The sequence below is a fragment of the Coregonus clupeaformis genome, unplaced genomic scaffold, assembly GCF_020615455.1.
Source record: "Coregonus clupeaformis isolate EN_2021a unplaced genomic scaffold, ASM2061545v1 scaf0081, whole genome shotgun sequence".
In the NCBI taxonomy this organism is placed as follows: domain Eukaryota; kingdom Metazoa; phylum Chordata; class Actinopteri; order Salmoniformes; family Salmonidae; genus Coregonus; species Coregonus clupeaformis.
Window position 1 is genome coordinate 409,494 of NW_025533536.1, and position 18,007 is coordinate 427,500.

General features: G+C 47.3%; 1 protein-coding gene across 8 annotated transcripts in view; it reads right to left on the minus strand.

The window, feature by feature from the left end:
- The window catches only part of LOC121555302 (somatomedin-B and thrombospondin type-1 domain-containing protein-like), a 38,505-nt gene that overhangs the window by 11,930 nt on the left and 8,568 nt on the right, over positions 1 to 18,007 (minus strand). Inside the window, exon 1 of one of the 8 annotated variants that reach the window (XM_041869126.2) lies at positions 286 to 1,235. The exons of the other annotated variants lie outside the window; for them this stretch is intronic. Coding sequence (XP_041725060.1) covers positions 286 to 511 — 226 coding nt within the window. The 5' untranslated portion in view covers positions 512 to 1,235. Of the gene's footprint in view, positions 1 to 285; positions 1,236 to 18,007 lie in introns of those variants that run through there. 8 annotated transcript variants of the gene reach the window in all.

An 18,007-nucleotide genomic window follows, 5' to 3' on the forward strand; every position in this document is an offset into this window, starting at 1 on the left:
ATCATTTCCTGATCTTTCTTATATCTCCTAGATATAGGACAGACACTTCAAAACGTTGTTTCTTATGATTTATTTTTTGCCATTTATGAATGTGTTATTCAATGCGTTTCTCTGGGCTATAGTTGGAAAGGCCAAATTAAATATTTGTATTTCTTTTTTTTTAATATATATACCTAAAGGGGTCCTAAAACTTACATGGGGTTACATAGGGAATAGGGTGCCATTTGGGACACAGACATAGTGACAACAATTACTACTGTCGTGACTCCACCCATCCTCCCTTACCTGAGCACTCGGTGGGGTAGTCATAGCAACAGTCCTTGGTCCTGAGGCAGCCCTCGTCGCAGTAGCAGGTTCTGTATACCCGGTCCATCCCCCAGTCTGCCGTTACACAGGTGATGTCTGAACCCCGGCAGCACCTCCCAGCACACCCCCCTTCCACCAAGACGTGGTACAATCCCAGCACGAAGGCAGCCACCAGCAACAACACATAAGCCACAGATGATGCCATCGTCAGGACAAAAATACGGGGGGGGGGGGGTCTAAATAGTCTCGACAAAATGAGGATGTGTGTGTGTCGTCTCCTCGGTGTGTGTGTGTGTGTGTCCTTGTCTCTTCAGTGTGTGTATCCTCACAGATCGCAGCTCTCCCACGCTGTCATGGAGGCTCCCAGACCTCACCAGACACACAAGCTCCCAGACCTCACCAGACCAGCGAAACCCAGTCCCAGCCCGAACCAAGCCCAGTCCTGTTCAGTTCAGCCAAGCCCACTCCAGCCCCAGCACGAACCAAGCCCAGTCCTGTTCAGTTCAGCCAAGCCCACTCCAGCCCCAGCACGAACCAAGCCCAGTCCTGTTCAGTTCAGCCAAGCCCACTCCAGCCCCAGCACGAACCAAGCCCAGTCCTGTTCAGTTCAGCCAAGCCCACTCCAGCCCCAGCACGAACCAAGCCCAGTCCTGTTCAGTTCAGCCAAGCCCACTCCAGCCCCAGCACAAACCAAGCCCAGTCCTGTTCAGTTCAGCCAAGCCCACTCCAGCCCCAGCACGAACCAAGCCCAGTCCTGTTCAGTTCAGCCAAGCTCAGTTCATTACAGTCCTGACTGAAAATTGTGACCTGAAATTACTGCGTCCACACAGCGCTTCTGTTTACAAGCAGCAGGTTGAGCCGAAGTTACATACACACACAGCTCACAGTTACACACACACACAGCTCACAGTTACATACACACAGCTCACAGTTACACACACACACAGCTCACAGTTACAGACACACACAGCTCACAGTTACACACACACACAGCTCACAGTTACACACACACACAGCTCACAGTTACACACACACACAGCTCACAGTTACACACACACACAGCTCACAGTTACATACACACACAGCTCACAGTTACATACACACACAGCTCACAGTTACATACACACACAGCTCACAGTTACATACACACACAGCTCACAGTTGGCTCTGACTGCTCCAAACACACAGCTCACACACAGATCAGTCCCTCACAGCTCCGGCATAGGGATTGTCTGTCTGGTGTCTGTTTCTGCCCCGGCCGCTCAAAGACTCACTTCAGAACACTGAGTTCCTCCCTCTCTCCGAACCTCCCTCCCTCTCGCTCCATTCCTCCCTCCCTATCTCTCTCTTTCTCTCTTTCTATTTCTCTCTCTCTCTCTCTTTTGCTCACTTTCTTGTTCGCCCACGCCCAGCCCTCTTTTTTGTCTCTTCTCTCTGTCTTACATTCTCTCTCTTTGTTTCTCTAGTTTATATCAGTGTGAAAGCTGCTATGTGTTTCCCCCCTCTCTCTCTCTCTCTCTCTCTCGCGCTCTCTCTCGCTCTCTCTCTCTCTCTCTCTCCCTCTCTCCCCTCTCTCTCTCTCTCTCTCTCTCTCTCTCTGTCCCTCTCCCCCATCTCACTCCCCCCTCTTTCTCTCCCTCTCCCCATCTCCCTCCCCCCTCTCTCTCTCCCTCTCTCCCTCTCTCTCTCTCCCTCTCCCCTCTCTCTCTCTCCCTCTCTCCCTCTCTCCCCCTCTCTCTCGTCCCTTTCTGCCCTCTCTCTCTCCCTCTCCCTCGCTCCCCTCTCTCTCTCTCTGTCTCCCTCTCTCTCTCTCTCTCCCTCGCTCCCCTCTCTCTCTCTCTCTCCCTCTCTCCCTCTCTCCCTCGCTCCCCTATCTCTCGCTCTCTCTCCCTCTCTCTCCTCTCTCTCTCTCTCCCTCTCTCCCCCCTCTCTCTCCCTCGCTCCCCTCTCTCTCTCTCTCCCTCTCTCCCTCTCTCCCTCGCTCCCCTATCTCTCGCTCTCTCTCCCTCTCTCTCCTCTCTCTCTCTCCCTCTCTCCCCCCTCTCTCTCTCTCCTCCCTCTCTCCCCCTCTCTCTCTCTCCCTCTCTCCCTCTCTCCCTCGCTCCCCTATCTTTCGCTCTCTCTCTCTCCCTCCCTCCCCTCTCTAGGGGACCTAACCCTAACCCTTAGTACATGCTACAGTACAGTGTAGAACGCATGTACACACAGTAGTAACCCTAACCCGAGTCCTAACCCTAACCAGAGTCCTAACCCTAACCCTGAACACTAGTCCTAGCTCCTCTCTTCCTCCTCCTCCCTCCTCTCCTCCCTCCTCTCTTCCTCCTCCTCCCACCTCCTCCCTCCTCTCTTCCTCCTCCTCCCTCCTTCCTCCCTCCTCTCTTCCTCCTCCTCCCTCTTCTCCTCCCTCCTCTTCCCTCCTCTCCTCCCTCCTCCTCCCTCCTCTCCTCTCTTCCTCCTCCTACCTCCTCTCCTCCCTCCTCCTCCCTCCTCTCCTCTCTTCCTCCTCCTCCCTCCTCTCTTCCTCCTCCTCCCTCCTCTCCTCCCTTATCTCCTCCTCCTCCCTCCTCCTCCCTCCTCTCCTCTCTTCCTCCTCCTACCTCCTCTCCTCCCTCCTCCTCCCTCCTCTCCTCTCTTCCTCCTCTCCTCCCTCTCCTCCCTCCTCTCCCTCTCCTCCCTCCTCTCCTCCCTCCTCTCCTCCCTCCTCCTCCCTCCTCTCCTCCCTTATCTCCTCCTCCTCTCCTCCTCCTCCCTCCTCTCCTCAGAGGCTTGTACTAAACAGAGAGCGGATGGATGGTGTGTGTTTTTCTATTGTGTGAAAAGGGGAGGAATTTGTGAATTGCTACTTATGTAGTTCCATGACAAATACACAGTGAGCGGATATGAAAGGACCATGTTATTCATGTGGTGTGGAACAACATGGAGTGTTTGAGAAGGATTTCCTACAGTGCTGAACGGTGACTGTTGAGGGGTTTAGGTAAGGAGAAGGGGTGTGCCATATTCCTTATATGACTGGCGCCCTGGTCAACAGTAGTGCACTATAGGGAATAGGGTGCCATTTGGGATCCACATGCCTTCTCCTGCTGAGGGTTTAGAGGAGGAGAAGAAGGAGAGGAGGAAGAGAGGAGGAGGAGGAGGAGGAGGAGGGAGGAGAAGGGAAGGCATGTAGGAAAGACACATGAAAGGTTGTGTACTTTACGCCTGACAGGCTCCTGACCAGGGACCTTCTGCTGCCCTTGTCAAAGATAATCAGTCATCGCTATAATACTCTCTCTCTCTCTCTCTCCCACTCTCTCTCTCCCTAACTCCCTCTCTCTCTCCCTCCCTCTCTCTCTCTCTCTCTCTCTCTCTCTCTCTCTCTCTCTCTCCCTAACTCCCTCTCTCTCTCTCTCTCTCTCTCTCCCACTCTCTCTCTCCCTAACTCCCTCTCTCTCTCCCTCCCTCTCCCTCTCCCTCTCTCTCTCTCCCTCTCTCTCTCTCCCTCTCTCTCTCCCTAACTCCCTCTCTCTCTCTCCCACTCTCTCTCTCCCTAACTCCCTCTCTCTCTCCCTAACTCCCTCTCTCTCCCTCTCTCTCTCTCCCTCTCTCTGTAAGACAGTGTTTTTGCACTGCGAGTGTTGTGTGTGTGTGTGTGTGTGTATGTGTGTGTGTGTGTGTACAGAGGCGCGTGACTTAAGACATCTCCAGTTTGAGGTAAAGAACAGTGGTGTATACTACAAAGCAGGATAAATGAGTTAGCCAGCAAACCTTGATTAAATAAATATATATACACTATCGATTTTCTGGTTCATTAAGAAAGCTAAACTTAGAAACTGTATGTTTTTGGGGGTTTTGAGTCAATTAGACCATGCCCATTTCAAGCTTATCTTTCCAAAAAATAAACAAGTCATTTCAGAATATTTAGGCAAGTTAGCTGACTAACTGAATGATCCTGCTTTGCAGTATACCCCTCAGATAAGTGTGTTTATTTTCTTCACAAGAACCAGATCCAACAGCCCTGGCCTCCATGCTCTCTAAAACACACACACACAGATCACTCGGTTAACACACACACACACACACACACGCACACACTGAAAACTTGATTAAAAAACACACACACTCATACAGATTACGTAGTTGATCTTACACATTTCAATTCATAGTTTCCCAACACTCCCCACAAACCTGTCATCAAGGCAAAGGGTGGCTATTTGAAGAATCTCAAATATAAAATATATTTTGATTTGTTTATCACTTTTTTGGTTACTACATGATTCCAAATGCTTTATTTGATAGTTTTGATGTCTTCACAATTATTCTACAATGAGGAAAATAGTCAAAAAATAAAGAAAAACCCTTGAACGAGTAGGTGTGTCCAAACGTTTGACTGGTAGTGTAAATACACCGTAAACAGATGTTACTGTGTAAGCATGAATTGTGCTGTGAGCAGTACATTTTCTCTTTTTTTACAGTCATTCATTCTCTTTGGAAATGTACACCCTCTTTGAATTCTTCAATGGAGTGACCTGTCTGTTTGCCTGTGACTGCATCCCAAATGGCACCCCATTCCCTATATACTGCACTATGGTCCCTGGTCAAAAGTAGTGCACTATAAAGGGGATAGGGTGCCATTTGAGGCAACGTCTGACACTCCTGTGTTGTCGCAGTGCAGTGGTGCTATCGGCCCTGGGGGACCAGTTTGACAGTGGACACTTCACTTCTCTCTCTCCTTCTGTCTCTCCTTCTCTCCCTCCTTCTCTCTCTCCTTCTCTCCCTCCTTCTCTCCCTCCTTCTCTCTCTCCTTCTCTCCCTCCTTCTCTCCCTCCTTCTCTCTCTCCTTCTCTCCCTCCTTCTCTCCCTCCTTCTCTCTCTCCTTCTCTCTCTCCTTCTCTCTCTCCTTCTCTCTCTCCTTCTCTCCCTCCTTCTCTCTCTCCTTCTCTCCCTCATTCTCTCTCTCCCGCTCTCTCTCTCTCTCTCTCTCTCCTCACTCTCTATATCTCTCCCTGCCGCTCTCTCTGTCTCTGTGTGTGTTTGTGTGTCTGTGTGTGTGACTGTGCATGTGTGTGTCCGTGCTTGGTGGGTGTGTGTGTGTGTGTGTGTCTTTGTGTCTGTCTGTGTGTGTGTGTGTGCGTGTGTGTGTCTGTGTGTGTGTGTGTGTGTGTGTGTGTGTGTGTGTGTGTGTGTGTGTGTGTGGTGCATTATGAATGGAGGGCTTTGTCCAGTCTCTATGTTATCTCCTGGTGGATTTACTGCCTTTGACTTCCTGAAGACTCTACTCTTATCTTTAGTCTCCTCCCAGATGAGCTAATGCAACGTTGTCCTTTTTTGTTCACACAATGAAATGGTTTGCATGGCAAAGACTGATGGAACTTCTTACATTGAGCCCAAGACATGCCTCTCACCATTACATTAACAAGGGGGGTTGGCATTTTTGTGGGGGTATGTTATTTATGTATCTGTAACTTTCTCACTCATCATTATTCACGATTCATTCAGGACTATCCGTAACCATGGTAGCATCCACATTAATGTAGAAGTGTTTAGAAACATATTCTATCCTTATTTACAATAAAAGTGACTCCAAAATGACACAATACATTATTTACCTTTCATTTCTATTGGGCACAAAATAATCTGAAACACAACTAAAACAAACAGCAAATGCATCCAACAAGTTTGTAGAGTCACAAGCTTGATGTAGTCATTGCGTGCTATAGGAATATGGGACCAAATACTAAACTTTTGAACTTTTGGTCCCCTAAAATGGGGGGGGGGGGCTATGTACAAAAAGCGCTTTAATTTCTAAACGGTTCACCCGATATGGATGAAAATACCCTCAATTAAAGCTGACAGTCTGCACTTTAACCTCATAGTCATAGTCATTTCCAATCCAAAGTGCTGGAGTACAGAGCCAAAACAACAACAAATGTGTCACTGTCCCGATACTTTTGGAGTTCATTGTATTTGTTATGGTAAGAAACAATGTATTTGTGCCTGAACTTAACTACATTTGCGTTTCTCACAGCAACCTCTCCCTTATATGTGAAATAGCTGTTTTCACATGTTGAGCTTAAATTTCATACGTTAAAACCATATTTTCACATGTGTTACATTTAGAGTTCACATGTTAACACCCCATTTTCACACGTGAGGAGAATAACATGTTTTCACTTCACATGTGAATTGCAGTTTCACATGTGAAATTTGCGGTTTCACATGTTAAAAACATTCACATGTGAACATCAGATATGCAGTTTCACATGTAAGAAAACTCCACGAGAAAACTCACTTTCACATGTGGAATTGCACGTTTTTAAAAAAGAACGTGAAAATTTGAATTGTACATTAACATGTTAACATTTATTAATATATATTTAACCCTTATTTTATCAGGTAAGTTGACTGAGAACACATTCTCATTTACAGCAACGACCTGGGAAATAGTTACAGGGGAGAGGAAGGGGAATGAATGAGCCAATTGGAAGCTGGGGATGATTAGGTGGCCATGATGGTATGAGGGCAAGATTGGGCTCAATCAATCACATGTGAAAATCTAATTTGCAGATTCGCATGTAAGAAAACATTCACATGTTAAAAAACCTCCGCATGTGAAAGTGAAAATCAAATTTGCAGATTCACAAAAACTCCAACTGTGAAAATCTCACGATCACATGTGGAATTGCAGATTCACATGTGGGGTTGAACTTATGTTATTTTCCTCACATGTGAAAAGATGGTGTTAACATGTTGCAGTAGCAATGGAATTAGGGGGACCACAACTAAAAAAGGGAATGATTTTTCAGGACATTCGCAGAGCAGTGGACAGAATACATTTTCGGGAGGCAGGTTAATGGATCCCATTCAAATGGCGACAAAGTTCTGCTGTATGAAGGTCTGTTAAAGGGGCAATCCTTAGTTGCTACATCCATTTTTGAACTTATGAATTAATGATGTGTACCCATTGATTCTTGAAGAATATAACGTATAAATGCCTCATGAGCTCAGTTCAACTGTCATACTCCATCAGAACCCAAAATATAAGCTTGGCCTAGATTCAATCAGATCAAGCATTAATGGGCGACGGGCCTGAGGTGCATTCAGTCAGCTTGAATGTTTGCTACGTTGTGGAATGGTTTGTACTGAACGACACGTTTCCCCAAAACGTTCTTGAACAGACTTTGATGTATGTTTGCTCCCGTTTGGTGGGGTGTGGCTTGAAGCAATGAGTGGCGTATTTAAAGGGCAGTGGCCATGGTGACAGCGTTCCCCAACCCCTCCCCCCGTTCCCAACCCCTCCCCCGTTCCCCAACCCCTCCCCCGTTCCCCAACCCCCTCCCCGTTCCCCAACCCCTCCCCGTTCCCCAAACCCTCCCCGTTCCCCAACCCCTCCCCGTTTTTTCAACTCCCTCCCCGTTTTTCAACTAGTCGTTCAGTACAGCACCGTTTCCATTCAACATTCAAAGTAAAAACGTACTGAGCGCAGCCCCGCATAGCAGATATTTTGGTGGTGTCGGAGGTGGAGCTGTCAAATCGGTGAGCAGCTGCTCTTGATCAGTGTCATGAAGCCACACCCACCCCACTTGTGTTAGAAGTTCAGAAGGAGGAAGTGTAGGCTATATAGAAATAATCAAATAGAAAAATCATGAAACAAAATAAAGAGGATTTCTATCATCATAATGGAGGTGTAGATTTAAGTAATAAGGCCCGAGGGGGTGTGGTATATGGCCAATATACCATGGCTAAGGGCTGCTCTTGTGCAAATCAAATCAAATTTTATTTGCCACATGCGCCGAATACAACAGGTGTTGACCTTACAGTGAAATGCTTACTTACAAGTAAAAAATAGTTAACTAAAAAATGTAAATAACAAATTATTAAAGAGCAGCAGTAAAATAACAGTAGTGAGGCTATATACAGGGAGTACCGGTACAGAGTCAATGTGCGGGGGCACTGGTTAGTCGAGGTAATTGAGGTAATATGTACATGTGGGTAGAGTTAAAGTGACTATGCATAGATAATAAACAGAGTAGCAGCAGCGTAAAAGAGGGGGTGGGGGTGGGGTGGGGGTGCAAATAGTCCGGGTAGCCATGATTAGCTGTTCAGGAGTCTTATGGCTTGGGGGTAGAAGCTGTTGAGAAGCCTTTTGGACCTAGACTTGGCGCTCCGGCACCGCTTGCCGTGCTGTAGCAGAGAGAACAGTCTATGACTAGGGTGGCTAGAGTCTTTTACTATTTTTAGGGCCTTCCTCTGACACCACCTGGTATAGAGGTCCTGGATGGCAGGAAGCTTGGCCCCAGTGATGTACTGGGCCGTACGCACTACCCTCTGTAGTGCCTTGAGGTCGGAGGCCGAGCAGTTGCCATACCAGGCGGTGATGCAACCAGTCAGGATGCTCTCGATGGTGCAGCTGTAGAACTTTTTGAGGATCTGAGGACCCATGCCAAATCTTTTCAGTCTCCTGAGGGGGAATAGGCTTTGTCGTGCCCTCTTCACAACTGTCTTGGTGTGTTTGGACCATGATAGTTTGTTGGTGATGTGGACACCAAGGAACTTGTTCCACTACAGCCCCGTGGATGAGAATGGGGGCGTGCTTAGTCCTCTTTTTTTCCTGTAGTCCACAATCATCTCCTTTGTCTTGATCACGTTGAGGGAGAGGATGTTATCCTGGCACCACACGGCCAGGTCTCTGACCTCCTCCCTATAGGCTGTCTCATCATTGTCGGTGATCAAGGCTACCACTGTTGTGTCGTCTGCAAACTTAATGATGGTGTTGGAGTCGTGCCTGGTCATGCAGGGAGTACAGGAGGGGACTGAGCACGCACCCCTGAGGAGCCCCCGTGTTGAGGATCAGTGTGGCTGATGTGTTGTTACCTACCCTTACCACCAGGGGGTGGCCTGTCAGGAAGTCCAGGCTCCAGTTGCAGAGGGAGGTGTTTAGTCCTAGGGTCCTTAGCTTAGTGATGAGCTTTGAGGGCACTATGGTGTTGAACGCTGAGCTGTAGTCAATGAATAGCATTCTCACATAGGTGTTCCTTTTGTCCAGGTGGGAAAAGGGCACTGTGGAGCGCAATAGAGATTGCATCATCTGTGGATCTGTTGGGGCGGTATGCAAATTGGAGTGGGTCTAGGGTTTCTGGGAAAATGGTGTTGATGTGAGCCATGACCAGCCTTTCAAAGCACTTCATGGCTACAGACGTGAGTTCTACGGGTCGGTAGTCATTTAGGCAGGTTATCTTAGTGTTCTTGGGCACAGGGACTATTGTGGTCTGATTGAAACATGTTGGCATTACAGACTCAGTCAGGGACATGTTGAAAATGTCAGTGAAGACACTTGCCAGCTGGTCAGCACATGCTCGGAGTACACGTCCTGGTAATCCGTCTGGCCCTGCGGCCTTGTGAATGTTGACCTGCTTAAAAGTCTTACTCACATCGGCCACGGAGAGCGTGATCACATAGTCATCCGGAACAGCTGATGCTCTCATGCATGCTTCAGTGTTGCTTGCCTCGAAGCGAGCATAGAAGTGATTTAGCTCGTCTGGTAGGCTTGTGTCACTGGGCAGCTCGCGGCTGTGCTTCCCTTTGTAGTCTGTAATAGTTTTCAAGCCCTGCCACATCCGACGAGCGTCAGAGACGGTGTAGTACGATTCAATCTTAGGCCTGTATTGAGTCTTTGCCTGTTTGATGGTTCGTCGGAGGGCATAGCGGGATTTCTTATAAGCGTCCGGGTTAGAGTCCCGCTCCTTGAAAGCGGCAGCTCTACCCTTTAGCTCAGTGCGGATGTTGCCTGTATTCCATGGCTTCTGGTTGGGGTATGTACGTACGGTAACTGTGGGGATGATGTCATCGATGCACTTATTGATGAAGCCAGTGACTGATGTGGTGTACTCCTCAATGATATTGGAAGAATCTTTGAACATATTCCAGTCTGTGCTAGCAAAACAGTCCTGTAGCTTAGCATCTGCGTCATCTGACCACTTCCTTATTAACCGAGTCACTGGTGCTTCCTGCTTTAGCTTTTAATTATAAGCAGGAATCAGGAGGATAGAGTTATGGTCAGATTTGCCAAATGGAGGGCGAGGGAGAGCTTTGTATGCGTCTCTGTGTGTGGAGTAAAGGTGGTCTAGAGTTTTTTTTCCTATGGTTGCACATTTAACATGCTGGTAGAAATTAGGTAGAACGGATTTAAGTTTCCCTGCATTAAAGTCTCCGGCCACTAGGAGCGCTGCCTCTGGATGAGCGTTTTCCTGTTTACTTATGGCCTTATACAGGTCATTGAGTGCAATCTTAGTGCCTGCATCGGTTTGTGGTGGTAAATAGACAGCTACTAAGAATATAGTTGAAAACTCTCTTGGTAAATTTCAGCCTATCAGCATTCAGGGCTCGAATCACCAAAGTTTATAATAAAACTCACATTCCAGTGTTCGAACGCGTAAACAAGGCTGCATGGGATTTCTGTTAATGCGACTCCGTGCAGCCAATGGCAATGTCCGCTTTAGGTACGATGCCGGGAGCCACTTGTGGATTTGACAGCTCTAATGCAGTTCCGCCTCCAACACCGTCAGAACAACCACTATGCGGATGTTGGCTCTAAAGCGATCTGATTGAATGAGCCCCTTTTTCTTTTACTCCAATGTTTGTAAACAAAGTAAACGTACACAACCGCTGTACAGCCTTAAAAACGTGGTTAAAACTACAATTTTGATGTCATGGATGGTCGGTCCTTTTTACTGAAACTGTGGCAGGGAGGTCACTTTGTTCATGTTTCAATTAAGCTGACGTATGGAATTGTTTTAAGATAGTCATACCATCATTTAGCTATTTGATTTTGAATTTCAGGACCCCTGTAGGTATCAAAATTATATATATATATTTTTTAATGATAAAATATTTAATTTGGCCTTTACTACTATAGCCCATAGAAATGCATTGAATAACACATTCATAGGTGGCAAACATAAATCATAAGGAATAAGGTTTTAAAGTGCCTGTAGATGGAGATCAGGAAATAATATACTTTTTTGGACACCTATTTAACACCTTTTTTTTGTTGGCACCAAACCACCTCCATACTTCCATTCATTTTTTAAACCGGTACCGGTTACCTTCAGACGAGTCCCGTGATGCTTGTGGGGTTCGTAGAGAAAAACGGAGAAACACCATGTTCGTGACAATCTCATCTTTCCATTCAGTTTGTGGCCAAACCGTTCAGACGTTTTCGTGAGAAGACCGATTTTCGGGATGTCTCCTGCTCTGACAAACACCGCTGTAGCCCGGCCACCTTCCACCACAGACGCGGAAAGCCGACACAGGCAGATGTGGTGGATTGAGAGGCAGCCCAATGCAAAAACAGATATCTCGAGCTTAAACTGATGGATTTTGATGGGGATTTTTTTTATTATGTTACTTAAATTGATGCACGGGTGCGTCAATAGACTATTTTAATAGAGTAATAGTGTAATTATATGGTACAATCCTCCAGTGAGTGAGTTACTTTTGTGCCATTAATTTCAAGCGAAACTTCTGAAGTCGAGAACAACATTCTCATTCACTATGGCCTCCCTAGTGACGCAGCGGTCTAAGACAGGAGTGCTGAGGCGCCACTACAGCCTGGGGTTCGAGCCGGCCGTGACCGGGAGCCCCATAGGGCGGCGCACAATTGGCCAAGCGCCATCCGGGTTAGTGGAGGGTTTGGCCGGGGGGGCTTCCCTTGGCTCCTCGTGCTCTAGCGACTCCTTGTGGCGGGGCCGGGCGCCTGCAAGCTGACTTCGGTCGTCAGTCGAAAGGTGTTTCCTCCTACACATTGGTGCGGCTGGCTTCCGGGTTAAGCGAGCAGTGTGTTATCAAGCAGTGCGGCTTGGCGGGTCATGTTCCGGTTCTCCCGAGCTCGTTGGGGAGTTGCAGCGATGACACAAGATCGTAACAAGCAATTGGATATCACGAAATTGGGGAGAACAAATAAAATAATAATAATTGCACTACTTATGGAATAGGGCGTCGTTTGGGACCCACGCCAGAGCCATCCCCTTATTGAGTGTGTGAAGGGGCTGTATTCAGGCTGGTTCTCCCCCCTCCCTTTCAGGGTGTACCCTTCCTTTCAAGTGTAGTCAAACAAAATGACCAGGAACAAAGAGGTCTTTAATCCGAAAGGGCCTTGCTGGAACCTGTCTGCCCAGATGTCTCATTACAGTCCTGCCAAGCTCTGCTCTGCTCTGCTCTGCTCCTAACCAGTTAGCATTGACCCTATTCCCTATGTAGTGCACTACCCTATGGGCCCTGGTCTAAAGTAGTGCACTATGAAGGGAATAGGGTGCTGTTTGGGACACTACTCATGTGTTTTCACTGTGTTCGGCTGAAACTAAAGTTTCCCAGACTGAGAGGCTGACAGGCTGACAGGCTGACTGATTGACAGACTGTCTGGCTGATTGACTGTCTGACTGACTGACTGACTGATTGACAAACTGTCTGTCTGACTGTCTGACTGATTGACAAACTGTCTGTCTGACTGTCTGACTGATTGACAAACTGTCTGACTGTCTGACTGTCTGACTGACTGTCTGTCTGACTGTCTGACTGATTGACAAACTGTCTGACTGTCTGACTGACTGACTGACTGACTGACTGTCTGACTGACTGTCTGACTGATTGACTGTCTGACTGTCTTGTCTGTCTGATTGACTGATTGTCTGACTGACTGTCTGACTGATTGACTGTCTGACTGATTGACTGACTGTCTGACTGACTGTCTGTTGATTGACTGACTATCTGACTGACTGTCTGACTGATTGACAGACTGTCTGACTGTCTGTCTGACTGACTGACTGATTGACTGTCTGACTGATTGACTGACTGACTGATTGACTGACTGATTGACTGACTGACTGACTGTCTGACTGACTGACTGATTGACTGTCTGAGTGATTGACTGACTGACTGATTGACTGACTGTCTGACTGTCTGTCTGACTGACTGACTGATTGACTGTCTGAGTGATTGACTGACTGACTGATTGACTGACTGACTGTCTGACTGTCTGACTGATTGACTGACTGACTGTCTAACTCATTGACTGATTGACAGACTGATTGACAGACTGATTGACTGTCTGTCTGGACACAACAACAAGTGAAGAATAGCCTCCTGTTATAATACACCTGACTTGATGCTACGCTAGACAGCCAGACTGAACTCCAATCAGCAGGGAGGGATTAGAGAATGCTCCAATCATCAGAGAGTGATCAGGGAATGCTCCAATCAGCTGGGAGCTATCAGAGAATGCCCCAAACAATCAACAGAGAGTGATCTGTCCTCCTGCCAGATCAGAACTTTGCCAACGCCATGAATCAAAAGGTCAAAAACCACACCCAGGTGCCGACTCTAGCAAAAGAGATGATGGTGGTGGGCTTCATAAAAGAACAGCATCAGGGTGTGTTCCTAACGGCACCCTATTCCCCATAGTTGTTCTGGTCAAAAGAAGTACACTATATAGGGAATAGGGTGCCATTTGGGATGCATCCTAGCTCTAGGTAAGGGCTGTAGATCAACATCTTGGATCTTGGAGGGTGTTGGTTTTTTATGCTGCCCAGTAACTCTTTCTCCGAGTGGGGGAAGTAGTTAGTATAGTATTGTTAGATGTAGCCTAGCTCGTAACATGTAGTAAATTATCTTTAACAAAAACCCTCTCTGAACATCTCTCTAATCCTAACTCTAACCCTGTCTCTAACTCTAATCCTAACTCTGGAATAGGCTGGGAGAGGTTGTCGGGAGAGGTTGTGTTTTCTCTAGCAGGAGGTAAGCTTGGCTTCTTATATGGTGTTGAGTAAAGATTAAACCATGTATTTAGATTGTAGGTAGGTATTGTAGTTAGGTATTATAGGTAGTTTACTTAGGTAGTTATTGTAGGTTATTGTAGGTTATTGTAGGTAAGTATTGTATTCGGCGGACCCCGGCGAAGCACGAGGCTAGCTAACCCACTACTTGGACCAACAAAGCTAGCTAGCTAGCGGGTAGCTACTGGTAACTTTTAGCAACTGTGGTTAGTTGTTTCCAATGTTATTTCACGCTTAAGAGTACCTGTGATTGAGCCAGCTAGCTGCCTACCATTCAGCTGTTTTTCTAACCTCATTATCCGAGGCATTAACGTTAGGTGGTTGGTAGCTGCTGTACTTAATTACAGCTACTGATTGCAGTCTGCCACCCAGACAGCTGGCGTCGGGTAAGTTTGGCTTATACATAGCTTGGGCTTTGTCGAGTAAGGCTTAAACTATGTATTTAGATTGTAGTTAGGTATTATAGGTAGGCATCGTGGGCTGTATATTATTAGGTATTATAGGTAGGCATCGTGGGCTGTTGTGGGTAGTTGTTGTATGTAGTTATTGTAGGTTACTTTTGTATTCGGCGGTGCCGGGGTGTAGCACTGAGCTAGCTAGCTAACTCACCTCCTGGACTAGCTGTCGAGTAGCTATTAGCAACGGTAGCAACTAAATACAATATCCTTTTAGCCAGCTACATTCGTTCGCAGCGACGCCGCTTTTTCAAACAAAGTCAACACAGCAGCCATTGCTAGCTAGCCAACACTACCAGCTAGCTGTACTGTAGTAGCTAAATACAATATCTTTGTGCTAGCTAGCCAACGTTTAATTATTGCTGCGTTATGAAAGAACTAGACACGGACACGAATTATCTGTTTAGTGTGTTAACACACTATTGGTAGTTTGTTGTAACCAAGTATTGGTGCTAAACTGTGTGTTATTGGATGCTAGCATGCTAGTTAGCTATGGCGTCATAGTTAGCTAGTTGAATAAAGTAAGTTGAGTCTATTCCTTGAAACATTGAACCGCTGTAGTTTACAACAATTCTAATTTCTAAAGTGGAAGTTGGGAGAGTTTTATTCGGGTGGTTCAGTGAAACAATTATAGTTTCTGAGGTGGAAGTTGGGAGAGTTATATTTTTTGGTGAGGGAGGCCCTGCTCTCTCCTTTCCCAGATGTTTAGTTCATTTCATTCCGATCTCCTCTGCATTATTGTAGCCATCTGCTACAGCCTGTCAACTATGCCTCTGCCTATCCCTGTTCTCTCCTCTCCGCACAGGCTACACAAACGCCTCACACCGCGTGGCTGCTGCCTCTCTAACCTGGTGGTCCCTGCACGCACCACACACCTGGAGTTCCAGGTCTCAGGCAGCCTGTGGAACTGCCGTTCTGCTGCCAACAAGGCTGACTTCATCCCAGCCTATGCTACCCTCCAGTCCCTCGACTTACTGGCGCTGAAGAAAACATGGATTACCACTGAAAACACTGCTACTCCTACTGCTCTCTCCTCGTCTGACCATGTGTTCTCGCATACCCCGAGAGCATCTGGTCAGAGGGGTGGTGGCACAGGAATCCTCATCTCTCCCAAGTGGTCATTCTCAATTTTTCCCCTAACCCATCTGTCTATCTCCTCATTTGAATTCCACGCTGTCACAGTCACTAGCCCATTTAAGCTTAATATCCTTGTCATCTATCGCCCTCCAGGTTCCCTTGGAGAGTTCATCAATGAGCTTGACGCCTTGATAAGTTCCTTTCCTGAGGATGGCTCACCCTTCATAGTTTTGGGGGATTTCAACCTCCCTACATCTACATTTGACTCATTTCTCTCTGCCTCCTTCTTTCCACTCCTCTCCTCTTTTGACCTCACCCTCTCACCGTCCCCCCCTACTCACAAGGCAGGCAATACGCTTGACTTCATCTTTACTAGATGTTGCTCTTCTACTAATCTCACTGCAACTCCCCTCCATGTCTCCGACCACTACTTTGTATCCTTTTCTCTCTCGCTCTCCTCCAACACTACTCACTCTGCCCCTACACAGATGGTAACGCGCCGCCGCAACCTTCGCTCTCTCTCTCCCACTACTCTCTCCTCTTCCATCCTATCATCTCTTCCCTCTGCTCAATCCTTCTCCCTCCAATCTCCTGATTCTGCCTCCTCAACCCTCCTCTCCTCCCTTTCTGCATCCTTTGACTCCCTGTGTCCCCTATCCTCCCGGCCGGCTCGGTCCTCCCCTCCAGCTCCGTGGCTTGATGACTCATTGCGAGCTCACAGAACAGAGCTCCGGGCAGCTGAGCGGAAATGGAAGAAAACTAAACTCCCTGCCGACCTGGCATCTTTTCACTCCCTCCTCTCTACATTTTCTTCATCTGTTTCTGCTGCTAAGGCCACTTTCTACCACTCTAAATTCCAAGCATCTGCCTCTAACCCTAGGAAGCTCTTTGCCACATTCTCCTCACTGCTGAACATATCAGTATGGATGACGGATCACTACCTCAAGCTGAACCCTGGCAAGACGGAGCTGCTCTTCCTCCCGGGGAAGGACTGCCCGTTCCATGATCTCGCCATCACGGTTGACAACTCCGTTGTGTCCTCCTCCCAGAGTGCGAAGAGCCTTGGCGTGACCCTGGACAACACCCTGTCGTTCTCCGCTAACATCAAGGCGGTGACCCGATCCTGCAGGTTCATGCTCTACAACATTCGGAGAGTACGACCCTGCCTTACACAGGAAGCAGCACAGGTCCTAATCCAGGCACTTGTCATCTCCCGTCTGGATTACTGCAACTCGCTGTTGGCTGGGCTCCCTGCCTGTGCCATTAAACCCCTACAACTCATCCAGAATGCCGCAGCCCGTCTGGTGTTCAACCTTCCCAAGTTCTCTCACGTCACCCCCCTCCTCCGCACACTCCACTGGCTTCCAGTTGAAGCTCGCATCCGTTACAAGACCATGGTGCTTGCCTATGGAGCAGTGAGGGGAACGGCACCTCCGTACCTTCAGGCTCTGATCAGTCCCTACACCCAAACGAGGGCATTGCGTTCATCCACCTCTGGCCTGCTGGCTCCCCTTCCTCTGCGGAAGCATAGTTCCCGCTCAGCCCAGTCAAAACTGTTCGCTGCTCTGGCACCCCAATGGTGGAACAAGCTCCCTCACGACGCCAGGACAGCGAAGTCACTCACCACCTTCCGGAGACATTTGAAACCCCACCTCTTTAAGGAATACCTGGGATAGGATAAAGTAATCCTTCTACCCCCCCCCCAAAAAAAAAATATAATAATTGTAAAGTGGTTATCCCACTGGCTATAGGGTGAATGCACCAATTTGTAAGTCGCTCTGGATAAGAGCGTCTGCTAAATGACGTAAATGTAAATGTAAAACTCTAACCCTATCTCTAATCCTAACTCTAACCATATCTCTAATCCTAACTCTAACCCTGTCTCTAATCCTAACTCTAATCCTATCTCTAATCCTAACTCTAACCCTATCTCTAATCCTAACTCTAACCCTGTCTCTAATCCTAACTCTAACCCTATCTCTAATCCTAATTTTAACCCTGTCACTAATCCTAACTCTAACCCTGTCTCTAATCTTAACTCTAACACTATCTCTAATCCTAACTCTAACCCTGTCTCTAATCCTAACTCTAACCCTGTCTCTAATCCTAACTCTAACCCTAACTCTAACACTATCTCTAATCCTAACTCTAACCCTGTCTCTAATCCTAACTCTAACCCTGTCTCTAATCCTAACTCTAATCCTATCTCTAATCCTAACTCTAACCCTGTCTCTAATCCTAACTCTAACCCTAACTCTAATCTTAACTCTAACACTATCTCTAATCCTAACTCTAACCCTGTCTCTAATCCTAACTCTAACCCTGTCTCTAATCTTAACTCTAACACTATCTCTAATCCTAACT